The sequence below is a fragment of the Lissotriton helveticus genome, chromosome 2_2 (assembly GCF_964261635.1).
Source record: "Lissotriton helveticus chromosome 2_2, aLisHel1.1, whole genome shotgun sequence".
Classification (NCBI taxonomy): domain Eukaryota; kingdom Metazoa; phylum Chordata; class Amphibia; order Caudata; family Salamandridae; genus Lissotriton; species Lissotriton helveticus.
The window spans coordinates 387,327,401-387,351,235 of record NC_136060.1 but is presented as its reverse complement, the minus strand read 5'-3'; the positions used below and the strand labels follow the sequence as shown (position 1 = coordinate 387,351,235).

The window sequence follows — 23,835 nt, the reverse complement described above, 5'->3', positions numbered from 1 at the left end:
GTGTAGTGGTTGTTAGTTAATACTGTAGATGGGAGAGAAAACAGTTCTGTGTACATGTGTTACTCCTAAAGCAAATTTAACTAATAGACCTGAATGTCTTTACCCCTGTTAGGAGTGGAACTTACGTTTAATTACAATTTGGACTGTCTGGGCAATGAAAAAACTGTCTGCAGGTGTGGTGCCCCAAACTGCAGTGGATTTCTTGGGGACCGACCAAAGGTATGTATATAAACATGTTTTGAAGATACTCTACATTTTGGACTGGATGTCTGTCTTCTGGAATATCAATACAAGTTTGGTTTAAGTTCCATGTTTGCTCTTTCACTTGGGAATTTGTGGGTCGAACATGGCTTTCCAATCATTATTACTTATTGTTTTATAGTACTGCATTTGTCCCTGTCACTGACCAGACAGAAAGAAAAGGTACAAAAAAGGATTTCAGTTTTCAGCAAAATAGTTTTAAAAGGTGCAGTGTCTTCTAGACTTTATTTATTTATTTATTTAATTTCTTATATCGTGCCAGAATCGACCCTGTCGGGATATCTCTGCGCTTTGCACGCCAGGTTGGTAAAGAATGTAGCTCTGTGGATGGGCTAGGGTCTCAAATAGATGAGCTAAGACCGTTATTCTTCCAGGAATAAGTTTGTTTTGAGCATCTTCCTGAAGGATAGGTGGTTAGTGTTCTGTCTGAGACCGAAGGGCAAATTATTCCACAAGGTCGGCCCCACAAGGGAGAGGGCGCACCACCTTGTCTGGTTTTCTTAATGAGTGGGGGTTTTAATAACAGTTGGTTACTTGATCGAAGAGAGCGATCTGGTTTATAGAGTTGGAATTTTTGGGCTAGGTATTTGGGTCCATCTCCAAAAAGGCATTTATGAATGGTGCAACAGATTTTGAACTTGATACGTTGCCGTATCGGTAGCCAGTGAAGTTCCCTCAATAGGGGCTTGGAGGGAGTTCTTGAAGGGGCGTCCAGTATCAGTCTTGCCGCCGTATTCTGGACCACCTGTAGCCGGTTTAAGGCATCCTCGTTAGCTAGTATCAGGAGCCCATTACAATAGTCTAACCGGCTTATCACCAGGGCCTGTACAAGAGTCTTTCTATACGTATCAGGCAGGAGAGGGAAAACTCGCCTTAACAGGCCAATGGTGCGGAAGCATGCTCCGGAGATTACATTCGCGTGCTCCTTTAAGGTTAAGTTTTGGTCTAACTTCACACCCAGGTTTTTAACGGTCAGCTTTGGGGAGGGCACTGGTCCCAGATCCATAGGCCACCAATCGGGGGACCAGAGTATAGTAGCTTTCCCAAAGAGCATTACCTCCGTCTTCCTGACATTACACTGGAGGCAGTTGGAAGCCATCCAATTTGATACTGCCCTCATACCCTCAGCAAAATTTTCCCTGACATTAGAGTTCAGAGAATGGAAAGGGTAGAGAAGTTGGGTGTCATCGGCGTAGGACACTGGAGTGAATCCATACTTCCTCACAATCTCAGCAAGGGGGGCCACATACACATTAAACAATGTGGGGCTTAGGCATGAGCCCTGTGGCACCCCCTTCGTGAGCACCCTTGAGGTGGAACGATAGGGGCCCAAGCTGACAGATTGTGAACGCCCGGAAAGGAAACTCTCCAACCAGGACAAGGCTTGTCCTCCAATGCCCACTCCCTGCAAACGGCCCATAAGTATTTGGTGAGACACAGTATCAAAAGCGGCCGACAGGTCTAACAGCACCAGAATCATTGAGCCTCCTCTATCCTGTGACATCTTGATGTTGTCGGTCACGGAGAGGAGTGCTGATTCGGTGCTGTAGTTGGGCCTGAACCCAGATTGTGAATGGTCCAGGCCCCCTGTCGCCTCTATAAAACTGGAAACATGGGTGTTGACATGTTTCTCAGCCAGTTTGCTCAGGAGGGGCAGAAGAGAGATGGGACGGAGGTTAGAGAGTTCCGTCCAAGGTGAAGCTGAGTTTTTCCGTATAGGATTCACTACTGCCTCTTTCCATTGCTGAGGGAGTTGCCCTTCTTTGAAGGAGAGGTTCAAGATTTTACAAATGATTGGGCATAATGTTCTGCTCAAAGTGGTCACCAGTCTAGCAGGGAGCAGATCAAGAGGGGAGCCTGTTTTCATTTTATTTAATAGTGCTATAATGTCGCTCTCAGTAGCTTCAGGAATGTCAAGAAAGGTGTCTCTTTGAGTCTCCATGCGAGGGGTACTAAGGACGTCGATGTCCATGGGGTATTTGGCCGAGGTGATTTTATTGTAAATAGTTTCAATTTTATCCTCAAAGAATTGAGAGATATTATTACACAACTCTTGGGAGAATGTGTCGGGGCTTTCGCATACCAAAGGATTAGTAAAGGTCTGCAGAATTTTGTATAATTCCCTGGTCGAATTGCCAGCTTCAGCTAGCTGTGATGTTAAGCAAGTTTTTCTAGCTTTTTAAATATTTTTATAATAGGTGGACATTGCCTGCAGGTAGTGTTCCTTACTAGCGATGGTGTGGGTTTTCCTCCAGAGTTTTTCCAACCTTCTGCATCCTTGTTTTTCTAATTTTAATGTTTCAGTATACCATATCTCTTTTTTGGCAGTGGAGGATTGTTTAATTAATTTTTGAGGGGCCAAAAAATTGATAGCATCCAGAAGTGCATTGTTAAGTTTGGATAGAGCCGACTCGATATTATCAGAGTCTGATATTATTGGCTCTCTCCAGACTTGCTCAAATGTGTCCGGGGTGACTTTATGCCAAGATCTCAGCTTAATACTCAGATTGGTAGGGGGGTCAGTAGATTTGGCTAACTGCAAGAAGGAGAATTCCAGCATACTATGATCTGACCAGTTTATGAATTTGGGGGGGTGGCAGTGTATGGAAGAGTGATTGGTAAAGATTAAATCCAGGGTGTGACCTCCCCTATGAGTGGGGCCACAGTTACGCAGATGAAGACCTAGAAGAGCGAGGTCAGCTAAGAGGGACTTTGTGTCAGAGTGTTGTGATACATCAGCGTGGAAATTAAAATCTCCAAGTAAAATAAAATTTTCTTTGGCCTTCATGTGTGGGGCTAATATTTCGGTTAGGGCTAACGTGAAGCCAGCATTGGGTCCAGGGGGCCGGTACACTAAAGCACCTTTCCAGTGGTCCCTGGGTCCTGTTTTTATTTTAAAAATCATTATTTCCATGGAAGGTTGTATAATTTGTTCTATCACTGTAATGTGAAGCCTTTCTTTATATATATAATGGCGATCCCGCCACCAATTTTCTCCGGACGGTCCTGTCGCAGGATTTTATATTCTAGGGGAATCCCCAAAGTGATAGTTGGGACGGTATGTGGTTTTAACCATGTTTCCGTAAGGAAGCATACTTCCGGTTTGAGACTCTGGATAGTGTCCCATATCTCGACATGGTGTCGCGGGAGTGATCGAACATTTAATAGGAAGCTTTTCCAGCCTTTCATTTCTGGAGTAAATACCTTAGGAGGTTGACTAACAACCGTTTTGGATGTGGCTTGAAACCGGCATAGCAGACAGGAAAAGGGACCTTCTGGACATGGCCAATTATCACGGGCGCACCTCTGCAGCCCCAGAGGTCGAAGAGCTATTAAGGATTGAGAAGTGTACCTGAGACGTGTGTCTTCTGACAGGGCCATGGTAATGAGTAGAAAAATGAGCAGAGTGAGTGGCCCCTGGTCCCGTCCTGTCGCGGACGGGCGCAGACGGGCTACTCTTTGGCTACTCTTCGGCTCCACTGCGCGCGATCGCTGCGCGCTCAACAGGGGGCGAGGGCTAAATAGCCCCGAGAGACCCAGGCGCTAGAGCGCTAACCGCCAAGCAGATCCTGGACAGGAAGTGGTGTCCTCCCCCTTGCTATTCAGAGGGAAACCGAATAAACAAACAGAAATGCGGCTACTGCCCACTAATAGGATGAGTGTGGCGATTTTCAGCTATGTGTGCAAGAAATGCGAAGTGCAATTTTAAAAATGTAAAATTTTCCGTTTTCAGTCACAGATAAAACAATTTAGCAAATCACAAAGCACATTAAGGCTGGAGCACAGGCTCAATGCAGTGGCCTCTGGCGAGCTAGCGGGTCAGGAGGAACTGCCACTACCCCTTACCGCAGCGCGCAGATGTCAGGCTCAGCCTAAATAGCCCCGAGAGACCCAGGCGCTAGAGCGCTAACCGCCAAGCAGATCCTGGACAGGAAGTGGTGTCCTCCCCCTTGCTATTCAGAGGGAAACCGAATAAACAAACAGAAATGAGGCTACTGCCCACTAATAGGATGAGTGTGGCGATTTTCAGCAATGTGTGCAAGAAATGCGAAGTGCAATTTTAAAAATGTAAAATTTTCCGTTTTCAGTCACAGATAAAACAATTTAGCAAATCACAAAGCACATTAAGGCTGGAGCACAGGCTCAATACAGTGGCCTCTGGCGAGCTAGCGGGTCAGGAGGAACTGCCACTACCCCTTACCTTTGATAACCAAGAAGAAGCCCATGATTGTGGGAGTCAAAGCTCACAAATCAAGAAATAGATCTGAGTCAGAATAATAATGCAAGCTTAAGCCAAAGGATGAAATGGAAATAGTTAACAAAATAGAGGATATATGGATTATTATGTCAAAAGTAACAATAATCAGGAAAGATGAAAATTGAAGAATGTTTGTCGAACATCAAGTACAGTGTTGGAGGTCATGCAATGAGGTCTCTGCATAATGGTCGGATGGAAGCCTTATTGAACTGAGGAAAGATGACAAATCAATAGGTTCATGCATCTTGGAGAGAAATGGGAACCAAGAAGTAGCCCTGAAATTCGAGAAATCTTTGTAACTAGACCGAGAATAACTGCGCATTTAAAGGAAGGACACTGAAAGAAGAAATGTCAAGTCTGAAAAGATGGGTCAAAAAAAGGGTAGACTGATGTTACTAGCCACGCAGTCATTTTTTTGATGTGGTTAGTGGGAATGTGCCTACCATCATTGTGAGCATTGAGCTTCTTATTAATATTGTACTTTTTACAAAATCTTTCATTTTTAAACATTATTAATCATATTCCATACTAATATTGTTCCAACCCAATCTTGGGTCAAAGTCCAACTTTATTTTATCACATGATCATTACACTAATAAGCATTCATTACATCTAATGGGAGTTCCACTGAAATCATTTGCTTTCAACAGGGCTCATGTCACCTGGGTTGTCTGATGTAGGCCCACTTAGCATTCTAGAAAGAGGGCATATATGTATTTTGCGATCTTCTCCAAGTTTAATTATTATTTTTGCTGTCTATAGAGCTCTCTACAGGTTAAGGGGTCTTGTATTCTTCCTAAAGTATTGGCAATCAACTCACCGTTTAAATTGAGATTGAGTCACTAGAGGAAGGGCGAGCACAGATGATGTCTGGTCAATTACAGGCAGACATAAATTGAGACCTACTTCTGACTAAATATGAATTGCACATTTAGTCTAAAAATTCTTGCTTGCTGGCAAAGTTATGATTCAGACGGTAAATGCCTACTTCGATTGCAAAGACAAGTAGAGAGAGTTGGTAGTAACCACACTGGAGACCATACACCGCGAACAGAAGCATACACTTATTGTACGTGGAAACACCATATTGCTCCACCAGCTGGAGGCAGATAGGACAGCACTGAAGCAGATGGCACGCAATGCATCAAAATTGATTTGTTTGAAGTTCTATCGTTGAGTTTACAAAACGGGCAACAAGGCTATTAATGTATCCTAGCTGTCCAATAGGTAGATGGCTTCTCTTCCAGGGGAATCCTCATCAAAGTCATAAGCACAGAATATTCCTACCCATGTGCGTGGATCCCGGAAATAACATAAAAATTATATATGGAAATCACATATATACAGCTCTACATATATGTATGTACATATATAATTTTTTCTCATACCAATGCAGCTCCCAATAGGAGGCTAAACCATGGAAATTACCCTTATAAAGATTATTTGCAAACATATAAAAACACCTGAGGGCAAGTAGAACTTGAACTCTGTTTTTTAATGAGCAGAAAAACACTTGTATATCATAAAAAGTGCAAATAAAGTAGACGTTAGCCTACAGGCTGCATTGTAAACCAAAACCATAGAAAATGAAAGCATTTTCAACAAACTGGCACCGTGCTTTTAAGGCAGCCATGACCCCCAGCTTCCCATCATGCCTCAGGGTTCAGTTAGGTCAGTTGTTCTTTCCAGCTCCTTCAGTCAGGACCCTGGATTTTCAACTCCTACCTTTTTTTACTTTTCTGTCAAAAATATCTTTTAAATCTTGAAGTTTTTCACTTTCACTCAACGTCTTTTGACCTCAGAGTGCTAGTGCTGCCTTTTTTGTGTTCAGAAAAGGTTTATTTTTAGTCAAAAATGCCTTCCCTTTTCGACCCATGCCCCTCCTATGGCAAGAAGGAGGCCAGGACTAACACACACCTGTGTGTATCCTCTGTCTCCCTGAGACACATTCTGCAGACAGCTGTCATCACTGCAAGAGCTTGTCAAGGAGAACTCTTAAAGACAGATAGAGCATTTGTATCTATGGCCTCTCTGATAGAGGTAGGTCTCCTAAAAGGCAGCAGAAGAGGAGAACCCGGTCGACGTCGAGAGAAGTCCCGACCTGTTCTCCATCGGGATCGGCGTCGAAGCTGCCTACGGGGACAAAAACAACATCGAAGACTTTGATGACATCGAAACATCACTTGACGGCGAAGACTTCGTCGTCGAAGGTACCGGTTCCTCCATTGACGTCAAACAGGCGGCGTTCATCATCGAGAAGCAGGTCTCCGTCGTCGCCAGCAGGGCATACGACGTCGAGACAGATCACTCAGTCGTCGCCACGGTGATCGACGTCGAGGCACAGCGCTCCGTCGTCGCACCGGTGATCGGCGTCGAAGCACAGCGCTCTGTAGTCGCAGCGGCGTTCGACTTTGAGGCACAGAGCTCCGCCAAGGGCAGTTCACCGGTCTTCAGTATCGAGACACCAGACACCCCCTTCAGCGTCAAGACAGAAGACGCCTATGACAGCGACGTCGAGATTGACAACTCCATCTCCGGACGACGTCGAGACAGAAGTCTGATGAAACGACGTCAAGAAAGGAGGCGACATCGCCGTCAGATAGGCATTCTAAGTCTAGGGGACGTTCTACCACTCGTTCAAGCCCCCCTTCTAAGAAGAGGAGGTCTTCCTCAAGACATATGTCTCCGACCAGGTCTCAGGCAGCACATAGACACTCCAGATCTCAGTCTAAGTGCCCTTCAGGAGAGGCCTCTCCTCCAGTGAGCCTATCGTCATCACCTTCAGGCTCTCAGGGTTTACACCGAGGGTCAACATCCAGGTCCCCGGAAGTTGTGATCTTGGCTTCGGACAGCACAGTGTCCAGGCATTCACCAGCAAGGCCGTTGCTTGAAGAGGTGAACCCATCTCCTCCAGCACGTTCTCCCGAGAGGAGAGAAGGTCAGAAGTCGCATTCCATCAGGTTGTCTCCTAGATGGTACAGACCTTTACATCACTGGGCTCCTGATAAGGACACGGCGCTGGAGTACTCGTTTGTTCCAGCAAGTGGATCGGGATCGAGGCCCAGTGAGCGGACACGCACCCTGTGAGTTCAAGCAGACGGAGGTCCAGATCAAGGAGCAGGACCAGGGAGCGCAGATCTCCTACTCTTTCCTCTCCTTATTCTCATAGGGACTATTCTCCTACACTGACTGACAGTCCACCGTCGAATTTCTCCAGTGGATGACATCTACACATTCCAGGACATCCTAGGCAGAGGGGCACTTAAGCTGGGTATCCCCATGCCAGATCGCCAAAACAAGTCTACCGTGATCTTTGAAACCCTGCATCACAAGACAGCGGCTAAACCTCTGCTTCCCTTGGTTCCAGGCATCATATAACCAGTCATGGAAGTCTTCCTCACACCAGCGACGATTATATCCGCTCCAGCGAGGATTCTGAAAAAATATCGTTCACCAGAGGATGATCCACACTTCCTCAGAGCCAACCCTCCCCCGGATTCTATAATAATCGCGGCAGCGAGAAAGAACCATGCCGTTGCATCTTCCTCCACTGTACCACCGAACAAAGAGAGCAAGACGCAAGATTCCTGGGGATGGAGGGTGTGTGGCACTTCGGCTTCCTTGCTGAAAGTATCCTGGGACGCTACGATAGATCCCTGTGGGATTCTCTGCAACGTTTCTCTGAGAAGCTTCCTCAAGAGGATCGCAGGGATTTTGAAGAAATCCTTAAGGAGGACAGCCAGGTTTCCAATCAGAGCAGCTGATGGAGCTACCCTATCGGCGCATGGATATGCTCATGGGGTATGTGCAAGGAGATCATCTTGGTTGCGCCTCACCGCACTAAAACCAGAAGCGCAAATCATGTATCCTCAACCTGCCTTTCTCTGGGTCATCCTTGTTTGGTTCACACACTGACGAGGAAATGCAGCGTATGAAAACGGATCTGGACACACTTAAGGCCGTTGGTCTAGAAAAGAAGAAAGAGTTGCATAAAAGATCCCGCCCCTACAACCTGCGATTTTCTCAGCAGAGGGTTCAAACCCCTCAGTGGCAGAAGACTCAAGATCAACAGGGGCATCAAAAGTCTCAATACAGAGGCAGGCGTTCCTCAAGAGGTTGAGGAAATCAGCGTCAGGGAAACAACTCCAACAAGACGCAATCCAAATGAATACTCTCTTCCCCCAGCGCTGTCTACCACTCCAGTGGGGGGAAGCATCACACAGCATATCGTAGAGTGGGGAGCTATCACAAGAGATCAGTGGGTGTTAGCTAAGCTTCAGAATGGATACTCTCTTCGTTTTCAACATCGTCCTCCTTCAATCCCTCCAATGCCAACATCAAGTCACCAGTTGAAACTCCTGCAAAAAGAGGTGGCCACCCTTCTCAAAAAATCAGCCATCGAGAGGGTACCAATATCTCAGAGAGGGAAGGGAGTTTACTGTAGATACTTTCTGGTCAAGAAAAAGGGCCAAAAAGCAGAGTACAGACACATTTTGGACTTGCGGACACTCAACCTACACATAAGGAAGGAAAAGTTTCGCATGTTGGCGCTTCATCAAATATATCTCAGGCAGGGGGATTGGATGTGTTCGTTGGATCTGCAAGATGCATGCTTCCACGTTCCGATTGCTCAGTCACAGGCAATTCCTGCGTTTCCGTGTAGGATCCGCTTATCAGTTCAAAGTCCTACCATTTGGGTTGAAGTCCGCCCCCAGAGTGTTCACAAAGTGCATAGCGGTGGTGGCAGCCGCTCTGCTCCGCAGGAGTATCTTTGTGTACCCGTAGTTGGACGACTGGCTGTTAAAGGGTCCTTCTCCGGACAGCATAAGAACCCATTTCCTGAGCTGCATCGAACTATGTCGCCGTCTAGGTCTACAAGTGAACTTCAGCAAATCAGTCCCACAACCGACACGGAAAATACATTTCTTAGGAGCTCTGTTAGACTCCGGGCTAGGACAAGTGTTTCCTTCGGAGGAGAGACAGTGTTCCATCATTCAGAAATGCCAACTGGTTCTGCACAGCAAGAAGTTGCCGGTGCGTCCAATTGCCTCCCTGTTAGGGTCGATGGCATCCAGCATCTTTCTGGTCCCAAATGCCAGACTACGAATGCATCCTCTGCAGCAGGATCTGGAGGACAAGTGGCTTGCTGGGACGACAAAATAACTGTCAAGCGCGGCTCGAAAGTCCATACCGTGGTGGATGAAGAGTCCAAATCTACAAGTCGGAATTCCGTTCCATCAGCCTCCTCCTGTCCAGACACTGGGTTGGGGGGCCCACATGGAACATCTTCAGACTCAAGGTCAGTGGTCTGTCAAAGAGCGCTCCTACCACATCAACATTTTGGAGTTGAGGGCAGTCATCTAGCCCTCAAAGCTTTCCTACCCTCGATTCAGGCAACATCAGTGTTAGTACAAACGGACAATACCACCACAATGTACTACTTGAACAAGCAGGGGGGAACACGCTCACGTACCCTTTCCCTGGAGGCTCAGAATCTATGGCATTGGCTCCTGGCTCGGAAACTGTTGGTCACAGCAGTCCACCTGCCAGGAGAGCAGAACGTGAGAGCAGACGCTCTCAGCCGTCATTTCGAAGACAAAGAGGACTGGGTTCTCAACGACGAGGTCGTAGAAGACATTTTCCAGTCATGGGGTCGTCCCACCATAGACCTCTTGCAGAAGACTAAAACACCAAATGCTAAGACTTCACCTTGCGGTTGTACTATCTAGGATCCAAAGGGAATGCCCTTTTGATAGACTGGTCAGGGGCATTTGTGTACACCTTTCCAGCCCTTCCAATGATCCCGAAGGTGGTGAACAACCTAGCTCATTCGTACACGAGGATGATTCTCATTGCCCCGTGGTGGTACCCGGGCCTTCTACATCTGTCGGAGTGTCCTCACAGGAAGCTGCCGTGCAGGCCGGACCTGCTATCCAAGATGAATGGGAGGATTCATCATCCCAACCTTCCTTCACTGAACTTGGCAGCATGGCTCCTGAGGTCATACAATACGGCCACCTAGGACTGCCGCAGGACTGCATGTCCATTTTGTAAGAAGCACGACGTCCTTCCACGAGGCATTGCTATGCACGCAAGTGGAAGCGTTTTGACATGTGGTGTATGCAGAACAATTGTCATCCTATCAAGGGTCAGGAAGAGGTCATTCTCCCTTACCTACTATATCTGGCGAAAGCAGGGTTGAAATTTACTTCCATTAAGGTGCATTTAGCAGCTATAACGGCCTATAGGCGCTCACCTTCTCACCCTTCTTTCTTCCAATTACAAGCTGTTACAGATTTTCTGCAGGGCTTGAAGGTCTACCCTCCGGTACGACCTCCGTCATCTCCCTGGGAGCTAAACCTGGTGCTATCGAAATTGATGGGTCCGCCTTTCGAACCCATTCACAAAGCAACCTTGCATCATATTTCTTGGAAGGCTGCTTCTTGGTAGCGATCATGTCAGCTCGCAGAGTGAGCGAAATTCAAGCACTCTGTTCTAAAGAGCCCTAAACAGTTTTCCATCTAAATAGGGTGGTGTTGGGGACACATCCCTCTTTTCTTCCTAAGGTGATGTCAGATTTCCATGTGAACCAGACCATCTCTCTACCCACCTTTTTTCCCCAATCCCTTCACTCCAGCTGAGAGGGCCTTGCATTCTCTGGACCTGAAAAGGGTTTTAAAATTCTATCTAGATCGGTCCAAATCTATAAGAAAATGTGATCAACTGTTTTGTCAACTATGGGTCGATCAGATCTGGTTATGCAGCTTCGAAACGTTCCATTTCCAGATGAATAGTTTCATGTATCAAACTTGCTTACCAATTGGCGCAGAAGACCCTGGGGTAAAGCGGCTACTACAGCTTTTCTTCATAATGTGCCAATGTCTGAGATTTGTAGGGCGGCGACCTGGAGGTCCATCCATACGTTTACCAGACACTACTGTCTAGAATCAGACACCCAAGTAGGCCAGGCCTCCTTGCAGAATATGTTCAACAGCTGATTTCGGCTGTTGCAGTTTGGTTGGGTCATGTTTTTTCTTATTTACCTGCAGGTGGTTGATGGGCTTGCTATTCTATTCAGTGCGTATGACTATTGATGAGGATCCCCTGGAAGAGAAGGATAAATTACTTACCTGTAATCCTAGTTCTCTTCCAGGGGTATCCTCATCAAAGTCATAAGCAACCCACCCGCCTCCCCAGGTAAATGAGACACGATCAGAGTGTTAATGGATATTGTTGAGCCCTGACTTTCAGGTTTATGCAAAGAACAACTGACCTAACTGTCACCCCTGAGGCATGATGGGAAGCTGGGGGTCATGGCTGCCTTAAAGGCACATTGCCAGTTTGTTGAAAATGCTTTCATTTTCTATGGTTTTGGTTTACAATGCAGCCTTAAGGCTAACAATGTCTACTTTATTTTCCCCTTTTTATAATATATTAGTGTTTTTCTGCTCATTAAAAAACAGAGTTCAAGTTCTACTTGCCCTCAGGTGTTTTATATGTTTGCAAATAATCTTTATATGGGTAATTTCCATTGTTTAGCCTCCTATTGGGAGCTGCATTGGTATGAGAAAAAATGATATATGTACATACGTATATGTAGAGCTGTATATATGTGATTTCCATATATAATTCTTATATTCTTTTCGGGGTTCCCGCCATGGGCGGGAATATTCAGTGCTTATGACTTTGATGAGGATACCCCTGGAAGAGAACTAGGATTACAGGTAAGTAACTTATCCTTCTAGGGTAATGCTGGGAATTTGGACTTTCCCTGACTGCTTAGTGTTGGAAGCTTCAAGTGTCTTTACTGCAAGACCGTAGGAGCCAGAAAGTCAAGTTCATGAATATAAAATTTTGCCCAATTTCCTGGAAATCTTCTAGGAAAATGGGTACGACCTGACCAGCTGCCGTTTCACTGCCTTTGGGAGACGGTTGTGCAAGTGCTGCCACAAGTCCCAGAGGCGGCTCAGGCTGTGTTGTCTCAGGTGGTTAAGAACAGGAGAGATGCATCAAAATTCACCATAATGTATGGCCTTGCCACGATTGATTCACTGTGCAGATCGATTTATTCGACAGTGGCCTTGAGGCTCCATGCCTGGCTTAGGACATCTGACTTCTCGGGCGAAGTGCTGGCAAATTTGATGGACATGCCCTTTGATGGATCTCGTCTTTTTTGGGGACAAGGCAGACTCGGCCCTAGTGAGGTTCAGGGACTCTCGAGCTACGGTCAGATCCTTGGGCCTCTCTACTACACCTTGTGGCCAGTCTAGCTTTCGCCCCTTTAGAGGCAACGGAATGGGTTTCCAGCCACCGTCCTGCACATACTTCCCAGGTTGTGTGTGGACGTGGATGCATTTCATTCCAACCAAGGCATCCAAACCAGAAGTCGTCGGCCACCCTGCCCTTGGTAGCATCAGCCTCCAAGCACTCCTAGTCTGACTCTGCAAGACCACACCACTCCAGTTGGTTGGAGAATCCATCATCATCTCCCCGATGGAGGTCCATAACATCGGACAAGTAGGTCTTACACATCGTTCAGGAGGGCTATTCTCTGGCTTTCCTTTCTTTACCACCTCCCATTCTGCCAGATCTAGACCGGCTGGCAGAGGATCATTTAAAGTTGCTCCCAGAGGAAGTTGCAGCTCTCTTGGCCAAGGGAGCTACGGAAAGGGTTCAGAAGAAGGCATTGGCTGTTATTCCAGCTAATTTCTGATTCCGAAGAACAAAGGGTTGCGTTCCATTTCATACCTTCGGACCGTCAATCTCTGACTCAAGAAAGGGAAATTCAAGATGCTCACTCTAGCTCAGGTCTTGTCTCCCTAGACCAAGAAGACTGGATGGTGGCGTTGGACCTGCAGATGCGTACTTTCACATCCCCATCCTGCCGGGCCAGAGGTATTCCCTGTGGTTCAAGGTAGGCTAGGAGCACTTTGTTACCGTGCTCCCCTTCGACCTTCCCAGTGCCCCTCGGGTGTTCACCAAGGTGATGGTGGTGGTCTCAGCTCATCTGCACAGGTTAGCGGTTTCAGTCTTCCCCCTACCTCAATGATTGGCTGTTGAAGGTGTCCTCGCCCCAGGCTGTTGTCTCCCACCTTCAGACTACGGCGGACCTCCTGCATTTGCTGGGGGTCCTCTATAAAAGTCCAGAATTCACACCTGACTTTTCAGATGCTCCCTTTCATCTGAGCTGTTTTGGACACTGCAGTTTCTGGCCTTTCCTCCCAAGCAGCGATTCCAGGATATTCAGGTTATGATTGCGATGTTTCAGCCTCTATCCTGGATTTCGGTGAGACTTTTGGGCCTCATTGTCTCCTGCATCCTGTTGGTAAAGCATGAAAAGTGGCGTATGTGGGCTCTGCAGTGGGACCTGAAGTTCCAATGGGCACACCATCAGGGAAATCTCACCGACTTGGTCCAGATCTCAGAAGGAACTGTGAGAGATCTACAGTGGTGGTTGACTCAGGGGCTGACCCCTCTGACTTCCCCAACCGGATCTCACAGTTGTGTCAGATGTGTCTCTTCTGGAATGGGGCGGCCATCTGAGAAAGGTGGGGAACAGGGGACACTGGTCTCTGGCTTAGTTGGGGCTCCATATAGCTTCGGGCGATTCGATTGGCATTAAAGGCATTTCTTCCTTCTGTCAAGGGGAAGTTAGTACAAGTGTTCACATACAACACCACTACCATATAGTACCTCAACAATCAGGGCGGAGTGGGATCTTGGACCCCTTGTCGTGAGGTCCTGCGTCTCTGGGCAGCGCTGAAACAGCAGGGTATAACCATGGTTGTTCAACACCTGGCAGGTTCTCTGAACGCCAGGCCAACAAACTCTGGCGTCAACGCATAGCAGATCACGAATGGCCACAAGGTCTCTTTCAGTAGTAGGGAGAGCCTTGGTTAGATCTGTTCGCCTCCGAAGAGAACGCGCAGTGGCAGCATTAATGTGTGCTGGAGTTTCCAAAACTGTTATCGCTGGGCAATGCCTTTCAATGCAAGTGGAGCACAGGCCTGCTGGATGCCTTTCCGCCCATTTCACTTCTGCCCAGGGTTCTGAAGAAGATCAGGAGCAACCGGGCCCAAGTCATTCTTGTGGATCCGGACTGGGCGAGGAGAGTCTGGTATCCAGAGCTTTTGAAAGTGAGCATTGATCTTCCAATCAGGCTGCCCCTTTGCAAGGATCTTCTGTTGCAGCAGGAGAGGGTCCTCCACCCAAAGCGGTCAACTCTGCGCCTCTATGCATCGAAATTGAGCGGCGGCAGTTGATGGCTTTTGACCTTCTCTTGAGGTATGCAACGTTATTTTGCGGCCAGGCGGCCCTCCACTAAGATTATATACGCCTGCCATTGGAAGTTTGTACAGAAATGTCTATTGACCCTCTTTCTGCTTCTCTTTCCACTGTTCTCCTGTTCTTTCTAACCCTTGTCCAACAGGCTTCTGCTTTGGGAACTCTTAAGGGTTATCTTTCTGCTTTTTTGCGGCTGTCTGACCAACCCTCTCTTCAGGTCTCCAATTGTAAATCTGTTTTTGAAGGGGTGGCTCACTTGTTTCCGCCCATGCCCTTAGTTATGCCACAGTGGGACCTTAATTTGGTCCTCACTTATCTAATGTGTGCTCCTCTCAAGCCTTAACACATGTCCTCTCCGGCTGCTTACCATCAAAATAGCATTTCTAGTGGCGATAACATCTGCCTATGAGTGAGTTGCAGGAGCTATCTTGCATGCCTTCCTACATGATCTTCTTTCCAGCTAAAGTGGTGCTTCATTCTAGCCAAAGGTAGTGACCCCATTTCATCTGGGTCAGTCTATCACGCTGCCCACCTTCTTTGCTCTACCACATCCCTCTAAGGAAGAGGAGCGTCTCCGCCGTCTGACCGCAAAAAGAGCGTTGTTGTTCTACCTTGACTGCACAAGGGAGTTCCAGGTGAGCTAGCAACTCTTTGTGGGGTATGTGGAAATTACGAGGAGGCACTGCAGGAAAGGACCATCTCTCACTGGGTCGTTCTCTGCATTAAGATCTTCTAAGAAGCACCCCCTGAGTTTTAAGGGCCCATTCTTTTGTACGGTGTTGGTCTGCAACCCACCGCAAGGATAGTAATGCTTGAGTATAGCTAATTCAAAGGTAAAGAATCTACAGCTAGAAGTCTCTATCAGAAGAACAAGTTGCTTACCTTCGGTAACGCATTATCTGGTATAGACTATCTAGCTGCAGATTCCTTACAGGCCCACCCATGCCTCCACGTTTTGCGGACTGGTTTTGTTAGGACTAGGGTTACATCCTTTTTTCAGAGCCCTAGTTTTGCACACGTTCTCATCAGTTACTTCTTGGCTCTACCCTTCAGGCGTGAAAAAAATGAAAAATACTGACGTCAATGCGCCTGTGTGGTGCCTATATAGGTGACCACCACGTCACACTGGGCCAAATGGAGACACCGCGCCCAAGGGGTATTGCTCAACGCACAAGATGATGGACGGGATGTTGCACATTGGCAAACAATTCACCCCCCGTCACAGATCTGGGCTTAATCCACCGTTATTTTGCTCACCACGCCACCCCAGTTCAGACATGGCCATATGCAAATCAGCCTTGACCCTGTGCCTCATGGGAACAGTCCAGCCCGAACTGCCAAGCCATGTTTTCCCTGGACCGGAATCAAGCATCCTAGGACCGGTTTCTAGCTATCAGCCGTCTTCAGCCAGGATAGCTTGACTCCAGTGGTGTGGAGAGCATGGGACTCACGTCTGAGCATACCCATCCCACTCAGGGTGACAAATGCAAATCAACAGTTGATGGACAGAATGCAGAACAATGTCATACATTCACCCCAGTACAGAGATCTGGGCCTAAATCCATCGTTTTTTTTGCACTCCACACCACCCCAGTTCAGACGTGGCCATATGCAAATCAGCCTTGACCCTGTGCCTCATGGGAACAGTCCAGCCCGAACTGCCAAGCCATGTCTTTCCTGGACCGGAATCAAGCATCCTAGGACCGGTTTCTGGCTATCAGCCGTCTTCAGCCAGGATAGCTTGATTCCAGTGGTGTGGAGAGCATGGGACTCACGTCTGAGCATACCCATCCCACTCGGGGTGACAAATGCAAATCAACAGTTGATGGACAGAATGCAGAACAATGTCATACATTCACCCCAGTACAGAGATCTGGGCCTAAATCCATCGTTTTTTTTGCACTCCACACCACCCCAGTTCAGACATGGCCATATGCAAATCAGCCTTGACCCTGTGCCTCATGGGAACAGTGCAGCCCGAACTGCCAAGCCATGTCTTTCCTGGACCGGAATCAAGCATACTAGAAGCGGTTTCTGGCTATCACCCGTCTTCAGCCAGGATAGCTTGACTCCAGTGGTGTGGAGAGCATGGGACTCACATCTGAGCATACCCATCCCACTCGGGGTGACAAATGCAAATCAACGGTTGATTGAAAGAATGCAGAAAAATGTCATACATTCACCCCAGTACAGAGATCTGGGCCTAAATCCATCGGTTTTTTTGCACTCCACACCACCCCAGTTCAGACATGGCCATATGCAAATCAGCTTTGACCCTGTGCCTCATGGGAACAGTCCAGCCCGAACTGCCAAGCCATGTCTTTCCTGGACCGGAATCGAGCATCCTAGGACCGGTTTCTGGCTATCAGCCGTCTTCAGCCAGGATAGCTTGATTCCAGTGGTGTGGAGAGCATGGGACTCACGTCTGAGCATACCCATCCCACTCGGGGTGACAAATGCAAATCAACAGTTGATGGACAGAATGCAGAACAATGTCATACATTCACCCCAGTACAGAGATCTGGGCCTAAATCCATCGGTTTTTTTGCACTCCACACCACCCCAGTTCAGACATGGCCATATGCAAATCAGCTTTGACCCTGTGCCTCATGGGAACAGTCCAGCCCGAACTGCCAAGCCATGTCTTTCCTGGACCGGAATCAAGCATACTAGAACCGGTTTCTGGCTATCACCCGTCTTCAGCCAGGATAGCTTGACTCCAGTGGTGTGGAGAGCATGGGACTCACATCTGAGCATACCCATCCCACTCGGGGTGACAAATGCAAATCAACGGTTGATTGAAAGAATGCAGAACAATGTCATACATTCACCCCAGTACAGAGATCTGGGCCTACATCCATCGTTTTTTTGCACTCCACACCACCCCAGTTCAGACATGGCCATATGCAAATCAGCCTTGACCGCGTGCCTCATGGGAAAAGTCCAGCCTGAACTGCCAAGCCATGTTTTCCCTGGACCGGAATCAAGCATCCTTGGACCGGTTTCTAGCTATCAGCCGTCATCAGCCAGGATAGCTTGACTCCAGTGACGTAGTGAGCACGGGACCCACGTCTGGGCATACCCTTCACACATAGGGCGAACAGCAAAACACACAAGATGATGGACGGAATGTTGCACATTGGCAAAACATTCTCCCACAGTTCCCATGAGGCACAGGGTCAGACTGATTTGCGTATGTCCATGTCTGAACTGGGGTGGTGGACTGAGCTAAAGAATGGTGATGGATTAAACCCAGATCAGTTGACTAGGGGTGAGTGTTTGATTTGCTGAAACGCTCCGTCCATCATCCCCTTTGGTATCGCTTTGCTAGCCCTAATTTGCAGGGTATACCCAGACGTGGGTCGCTTGCTCACTTTGCCACTGGATTCAAGATAGCCTGGCTGATGAGGGTTGTGAACCCGAAAGCGGTCCCAGGATGCTTGTTTCCGGTCCAGGGAAGACATGGCTTTGCAGTTTGAGCTGGACTGTTCCCATGAGGCACATGGTCAGACTCTTTTGCATATGGCCATGTCTGAACTGGGGTGTTAGAGTGAGCTAAAGAATGGTGATGGATTAAACCCAGATCAGTTGACTGGGGGTGAGTTTTAATTTGCTCAAACGCTCCGTCCATCATCCCCTTTGGTATCGCAAGGGGTATTGCTCAGCAAAGGTTTCCTAATGCAGCCTGGAAAATTCAAAGGTAAGGAATCTGCAGTTAGATAGACTCTTCCAGATAATGTGTTACCAAAGGTAAATACCTTGTTTGTTACTTCCTGTAAGTAACGTTTTCTTCTGCACAAGCCCAGCAATAAAAAACATCTTCCAGCACTTCATTTAAAGTCTATTCATGTTGTTTTAACGGACGACTGCTCAGCCATTTACCTTTGTGTTTTGCAGTCTTGGAAGGTAAATCGCAGTAAGCTGAATGCCTCTCAACAGCATCCAGTGCCAAATTACTAAAGATTTTAGGAAAAGTACTGTTAACCTCCTTTAAGGTAGTTCATGGTGGACATGTCTATCTGTATGAGAAAAGTACAGACCATGATCCCTGGCTGAAAACATTTTATTAATAAATCCATATTTGTAAAGCGCAAACTACTCACCCTGACGGGTCTCAAGGCGCTGGGGGCCGTCGTGGAAATTAAGTGAGCTATTGCCCACAGTCACATGGTGCTAGGCCGAGCTGCCGACAGAGCCGGGGATCGAACCGTGAACCCTGTGCTCCGAAGTCAGCGGCCCAGGCTGCTGCACCACACCTCCATGTTGGAGCCTGGCGGATCACTAACAGTTCTACCGTACGTAGAAAACTAGGATCTTTCTTATATGGATATCCCCCACGTTTTCCCTCATGTCAGCAGGTTTTGACTGTCGTTTGCTGGGATCCTTCCTAACGAGGACCCCAGCATCTGTGCTCTCTCTCCCAAAGTGTCTTTGGTACTTCACAACTGGCTACTAGTGTACCCTTATAAGTACCTAGCATATTGTACTGAGGTACCAAGGGCATAGATACACTAGGGTTCTCCGATGGGCTGTAGCATGGATTGTGCCACCCATGGAAGTCCACATAAATTCTGACTACAGGTCTGCCATTGCAGCCTGTGTGAGATGGTGCTTGCACCTCTCGCGACAGATATACATTTTCTGATATCACTGCACCTAAAACCTATGTCACTCATATGGTAGGCTCTTTAGTCCTGAGGGCAGAGTGCTTAGTTATACATGTGAGGGTGCCCCTGCATGAGCAGGACGCCCCTAGAAACCCCGGATTCGATTCTCCAGGCTTTGTAAGTGCAATCAGCCATTTTAAGACCTATAGTGGAAATTCGTCATTACGAGATGTCTAACTATATAAAGGCTGCTCATGTTTGGTATCAAACATGTTGGAATCATACCCCAACACCGATACCGGTGTTGGAGGTATGATCCACATATGGTACAGGGGGCCCTTTAACCCTGTGCTCCTGGTTACAACCTTTCAGGTTCTGAAAGCTAGCTAGTGCAAACTAGAGACTGTTCTGCCCTCTGCTAATGAGCCCTCCTGCTGCTGAGCTGAGCTCAAGCAGGGAAAGGTATTACAGTAGGTTTCCTGTTGCAGGGATGTGTGACCACCTCCCAGACAAGACTTAGTGCATTGGGATGGTGCTTTCCAGTGCCCCAAGACTGCAGTGAAGGGCGCAATTGGTACCTTCCTTGCATTCACCAGTTAGAGCCAGTTCAGGAACCTGGGTTTCTGCTCTGGCGCAAAACTAGACAAAGGACAGGGGAGTATCCTCCCCTCTGTCTAGCCCCTCCTCTGGGAGTGATCCCCAAGTTGTTCTGATCTTTCCTTGGGTATTTAAGGGCTCCCCTGTGGGTGGGTCCACAGATTTGTTGTGGAACAAGACTCACCTCTGAAACCAAGATACTCTTCGACTGCTTGGACACTTAGACTTTACTGGCCTTCGCTTGGAAACGAGACTCAATGTAAGAACCTGTCTCTATCGGAGACTACAATCCTTGTGTTGTGAGATCATTCATATGAGTCCACCAGAGAGGAGTTTGTCAGTATTGTTTGAATAGGAGCTAGAGGTTGAACCAAAGCTTCTGTCATAAGATTTATTTGTCTGTACTGCCAGCACCAACACTGAAGTAGGCGTGAAGTCGACTGAATTTAATCATCCCAGTCTACAATTGATTTGCTAAATATTCCTTAAGAAGCCTAATATGCTGTCTTTTCTGACTGGTATTTTAATGTCCTGGCTGGTACAAAAAAGTAGGAAAATAACCTAAAGCAGTATTTCTACCTCAAACACATTCCCCCCCCCCAACCCTTTAGAAAGCCCTTTAAAATGTGTTCTACATCTGTATTGATGACCTCTGAATGAGAAAGTAAACAAAGACAGGCTATGTTAAAATGAATACAGACAATTTCAGTTAAAGGTTAACTTAGAAATTATGTCTGGTACTTTGCAGAATGTTAAAACATGAAGACATGGCAGATATTTTTCTGTGGGAAAGGTGACAATCCTACTTAAATCCCAGACTAATTAAACACACAAGGCATTTGATCAAGAGTACGCTCCACTTGTGAGCGTAAAAAGACTATTTCATCTGTAGTCTAATGCATTTCTGGCAGATAGATAGAAATCTCTGCTGAGAAAGATACTTGTCCACACCCAAGTGTTGAATGCCTGCTTTGGAGCTAGGGCCTTTAAAAAAATTATTATTTATAGATGCAGGTCCAATTTCAAGAACAAATCTATTCTTATCTTGACATCTTGTAGTATTCTTTGAAGAGCACAAGCTTTCATTAGTCAGTTGTCTAAATATGGGTAGATGAACACCCACGTCTCGTGAAAAAGCTTTTGGAGCAAACTTCAAGCAGAAATGGTAGAACTTTGTTGTGGTAATTTTGTTTCACGATCTTGAAGATGAGAAAAAATATGCCTGTCAAAAATGGGTAAACGAAAAAGGACACCTTGAAGATCTAGTGCTCACATCCATTTGTCTTTCTGCAGGTAAGTAAAGATTTGATGGCGAGCTAACCATAAACATTTCTCTCTTATGACCCATCTTGAGGTCAAAATTAGGATGGACTTCTAGCTTGTGACCCTTCTTCTTGTTTAGGAATTAGCAAGAATAAAATCCATGGCATTCTTCTCCAGCAGTGAATGAGTTTGCTGAGCCAGCCCACCCAGAAAGGCAAGATTTATCCCCTGCAGTGAAATGTGTGGGAGTGAACTAGTAGACCTCATTTGGGGCACATTGTGCGTAATATCTAGCACCCACTGGCCTTTGTAATTGCATGCCACACATGAAGCTTGTTTGAAATACTCCCACTGCGGTACTAAACGGCAGGGGCAGGAGATGCCATTGCTTTGCCAATGTCTTTTCTGCTGCTGTAAGAAGGCTGATGGACAGATCTTCCACAATTGGATCATTCTCACTGAAAGGACAGTTTTTTGTTCTTGAAGCTTTCGCTGCCTGAAAGTAACATGATTTTGTTGTTTACAGTTGGAATAGCCTTTAAGGACTTGAGGGAATTAATTTCTCCTTTGCAGGCCTTCAGACTTGAAGGTCTGAATTTCTGTGTTAATTTTCCAGATCTCCTCATCTTCATGTGAACAAAACAAACAGGATCCTTGTGAGAAGTTGGCCTGATATGCAGTGCTCACTATTCTAGTGATCACTATGTATCAGTCCAAACAACCCTTATTGATGATTGGTTGTAAGTCAACCTTATAGACCAGCTATCCTAGTAGCATGGATACGAGCAGGCTAAGACTCTAGAGGGCGTGTTAAGCCAGCTGTTTTACCATCACATTACCCCTTGAACACCAAGTGACACCACACAAGTTGTTATGAAAATAAACGTATATTTATTTATAACAAGTCTACCCTGAACTCTTTATGAGTCAGGGAGCTAAGCACACAACAAAACTCTTACGGAAAATACTTTAAGTCGCACAATTTACACAAATGCCCTAGGGGCACGAAAAACCATATACACAGTAAGTGGAATGCGAACTTGCTAGCAGGTAAGTAATACTTTTCTAGACTCAGGAATCGCTAGGCCTACAATTCTAAACACTGGGATTAGATGCAGGAGGCCTGTGGACGTCGTGTGCAGAGTGGGAACTCTCACGCGTAAGGCGGGAAAAAGTCTATGGAGGCTAGCAGTTGCAAAGTTACTGTTCTCGGGCGAACCCGACTAGTTGGGACGAAAACGGGAGTGGATCCGAACACTTGGAGTGTTGGACTATGCTGGGGCACCGGAGTGCTGGATTTACCTAGCCCAGGGGCTGCGGCTGCATAGGGTTCAAGTTGCGTCGGAAACCCACGTTGACGGACCAGGAGCCTGAAGAAGAAGTTGCTGGCAGGCGGCCAGTGAAGAAAAGTTTGAAGAGATCCAAGCCTGGATCAGGGAAGAAGAAAACCTGAAAGCAGAGGGGACCAAGTTCTGAATCACTAGCCAGTGATTAAGTGGGCACCAGGATGGCACCGGGCGAAGTCACCGCAGTCTCTCGGACCAGGAGGCGTTGTCGGCGACCAGGATGGAGGTGCGAGCTGTCCCGCGAAGGTTCTTGCTGTCGACGTCGCTGGACCCAGGATTGGGCAACAAGTCTTGGCAAATGCAAGGCCCACGCGGTGGACCTAAAATGGCGTCTTGAGTGGACCAGGAGGGTCCAGGGTGCTCCTCTGATGGAGGGAAGCAAGGGCCAGTCTGGAGCAACCAGACCAGCAGTGTTTGTCGTCGGGGAGCGTCGTGAAGGGGCCACTAGCCAACGGGCAAGCGACCTGGACAACGCGGTGAGCAGCAAAGAGCAGAAGGGCCCCACGCAGATCTCGTGGATGCAGGGGGGCTGAACTTCGGTGCTGGAGCTGCTCAGGGTCGGGGCTTCTCTTACCCCAAGGCACTCAGTCGAGGGTCACTCAGGCGTCGTGCTGGACAAGCGTCGTGCAGTTCTGAAGATGGCCGGTCCCTCGAGGTCTCGTCACACCCACGGATCACAGCTGGGCTGATGATGTAGGTTGAGGTCAGAGGTGCCAGGGAAGCCGGTTCTCGTCGTGCTGGAGCAGTCTTGATCCGAAGGAGAGACTGGCAAAAAAAACGCGATGCTTGGTTGGTGCCTGCTGCTGCAGGGTGACTACTCCTTAGTCACAAGGGAGAAATCTTGAGAAGAGTCTTGAGTTCCTTCTTGTAGAAAGTTGGTTCAGGATTCAAAGATGATCTGATTTGGAAGGGGGCCAGTTCCTACCTTTATCCTGCAAAAAGGGGCTGGCACGCGACTAAGTCCTGCCCTATGGGTGGGACTAGGAGGGGGTGGTTACACCCCTCTCCTTTGGCGGGCTTTCCCCAGGCCAGGGGCTGGAGTGCCCCTGGAACTGGTTTCAGCCGGCCTATGCACAGTGAGCACCGGGGTGCCACTTGCAGTCACCTTCCTCTGAAGCCCTGCCTACCTAGGATACACAAAATCCTGTCTGGGACGGTGCTGGCACCGCCCCTGGCAGGAAACCCTTTGTCCTTGCCTCCTGCTCTGGGAGGACTCCCA

The 23,835-nt window shown here is 47.5% G+C and overlaps 1 protein-coding gene across 1 annotated transcript in view; it reads left to right on the top strand.

Moving 5' to 3' along the window:
- Positions 1 to 23,835, top strand: part of NSD2 (nuclear receptor binding SET domain protein 2) — a 1,080,265-nt gene that overhangs the window by 966,415 nt on the left and 90,015 nt on the right. The window contains exon 21 of the mRNA XM_078678610.1: positions 113 to 219. Within this exon, the coding sequence (XP_078534736.1) occupies positions 113 to 219 (107 nt within the window). The remainder of the gene's footprint in view (positions 1 to 112; positions 220 to 23,835) is intronic.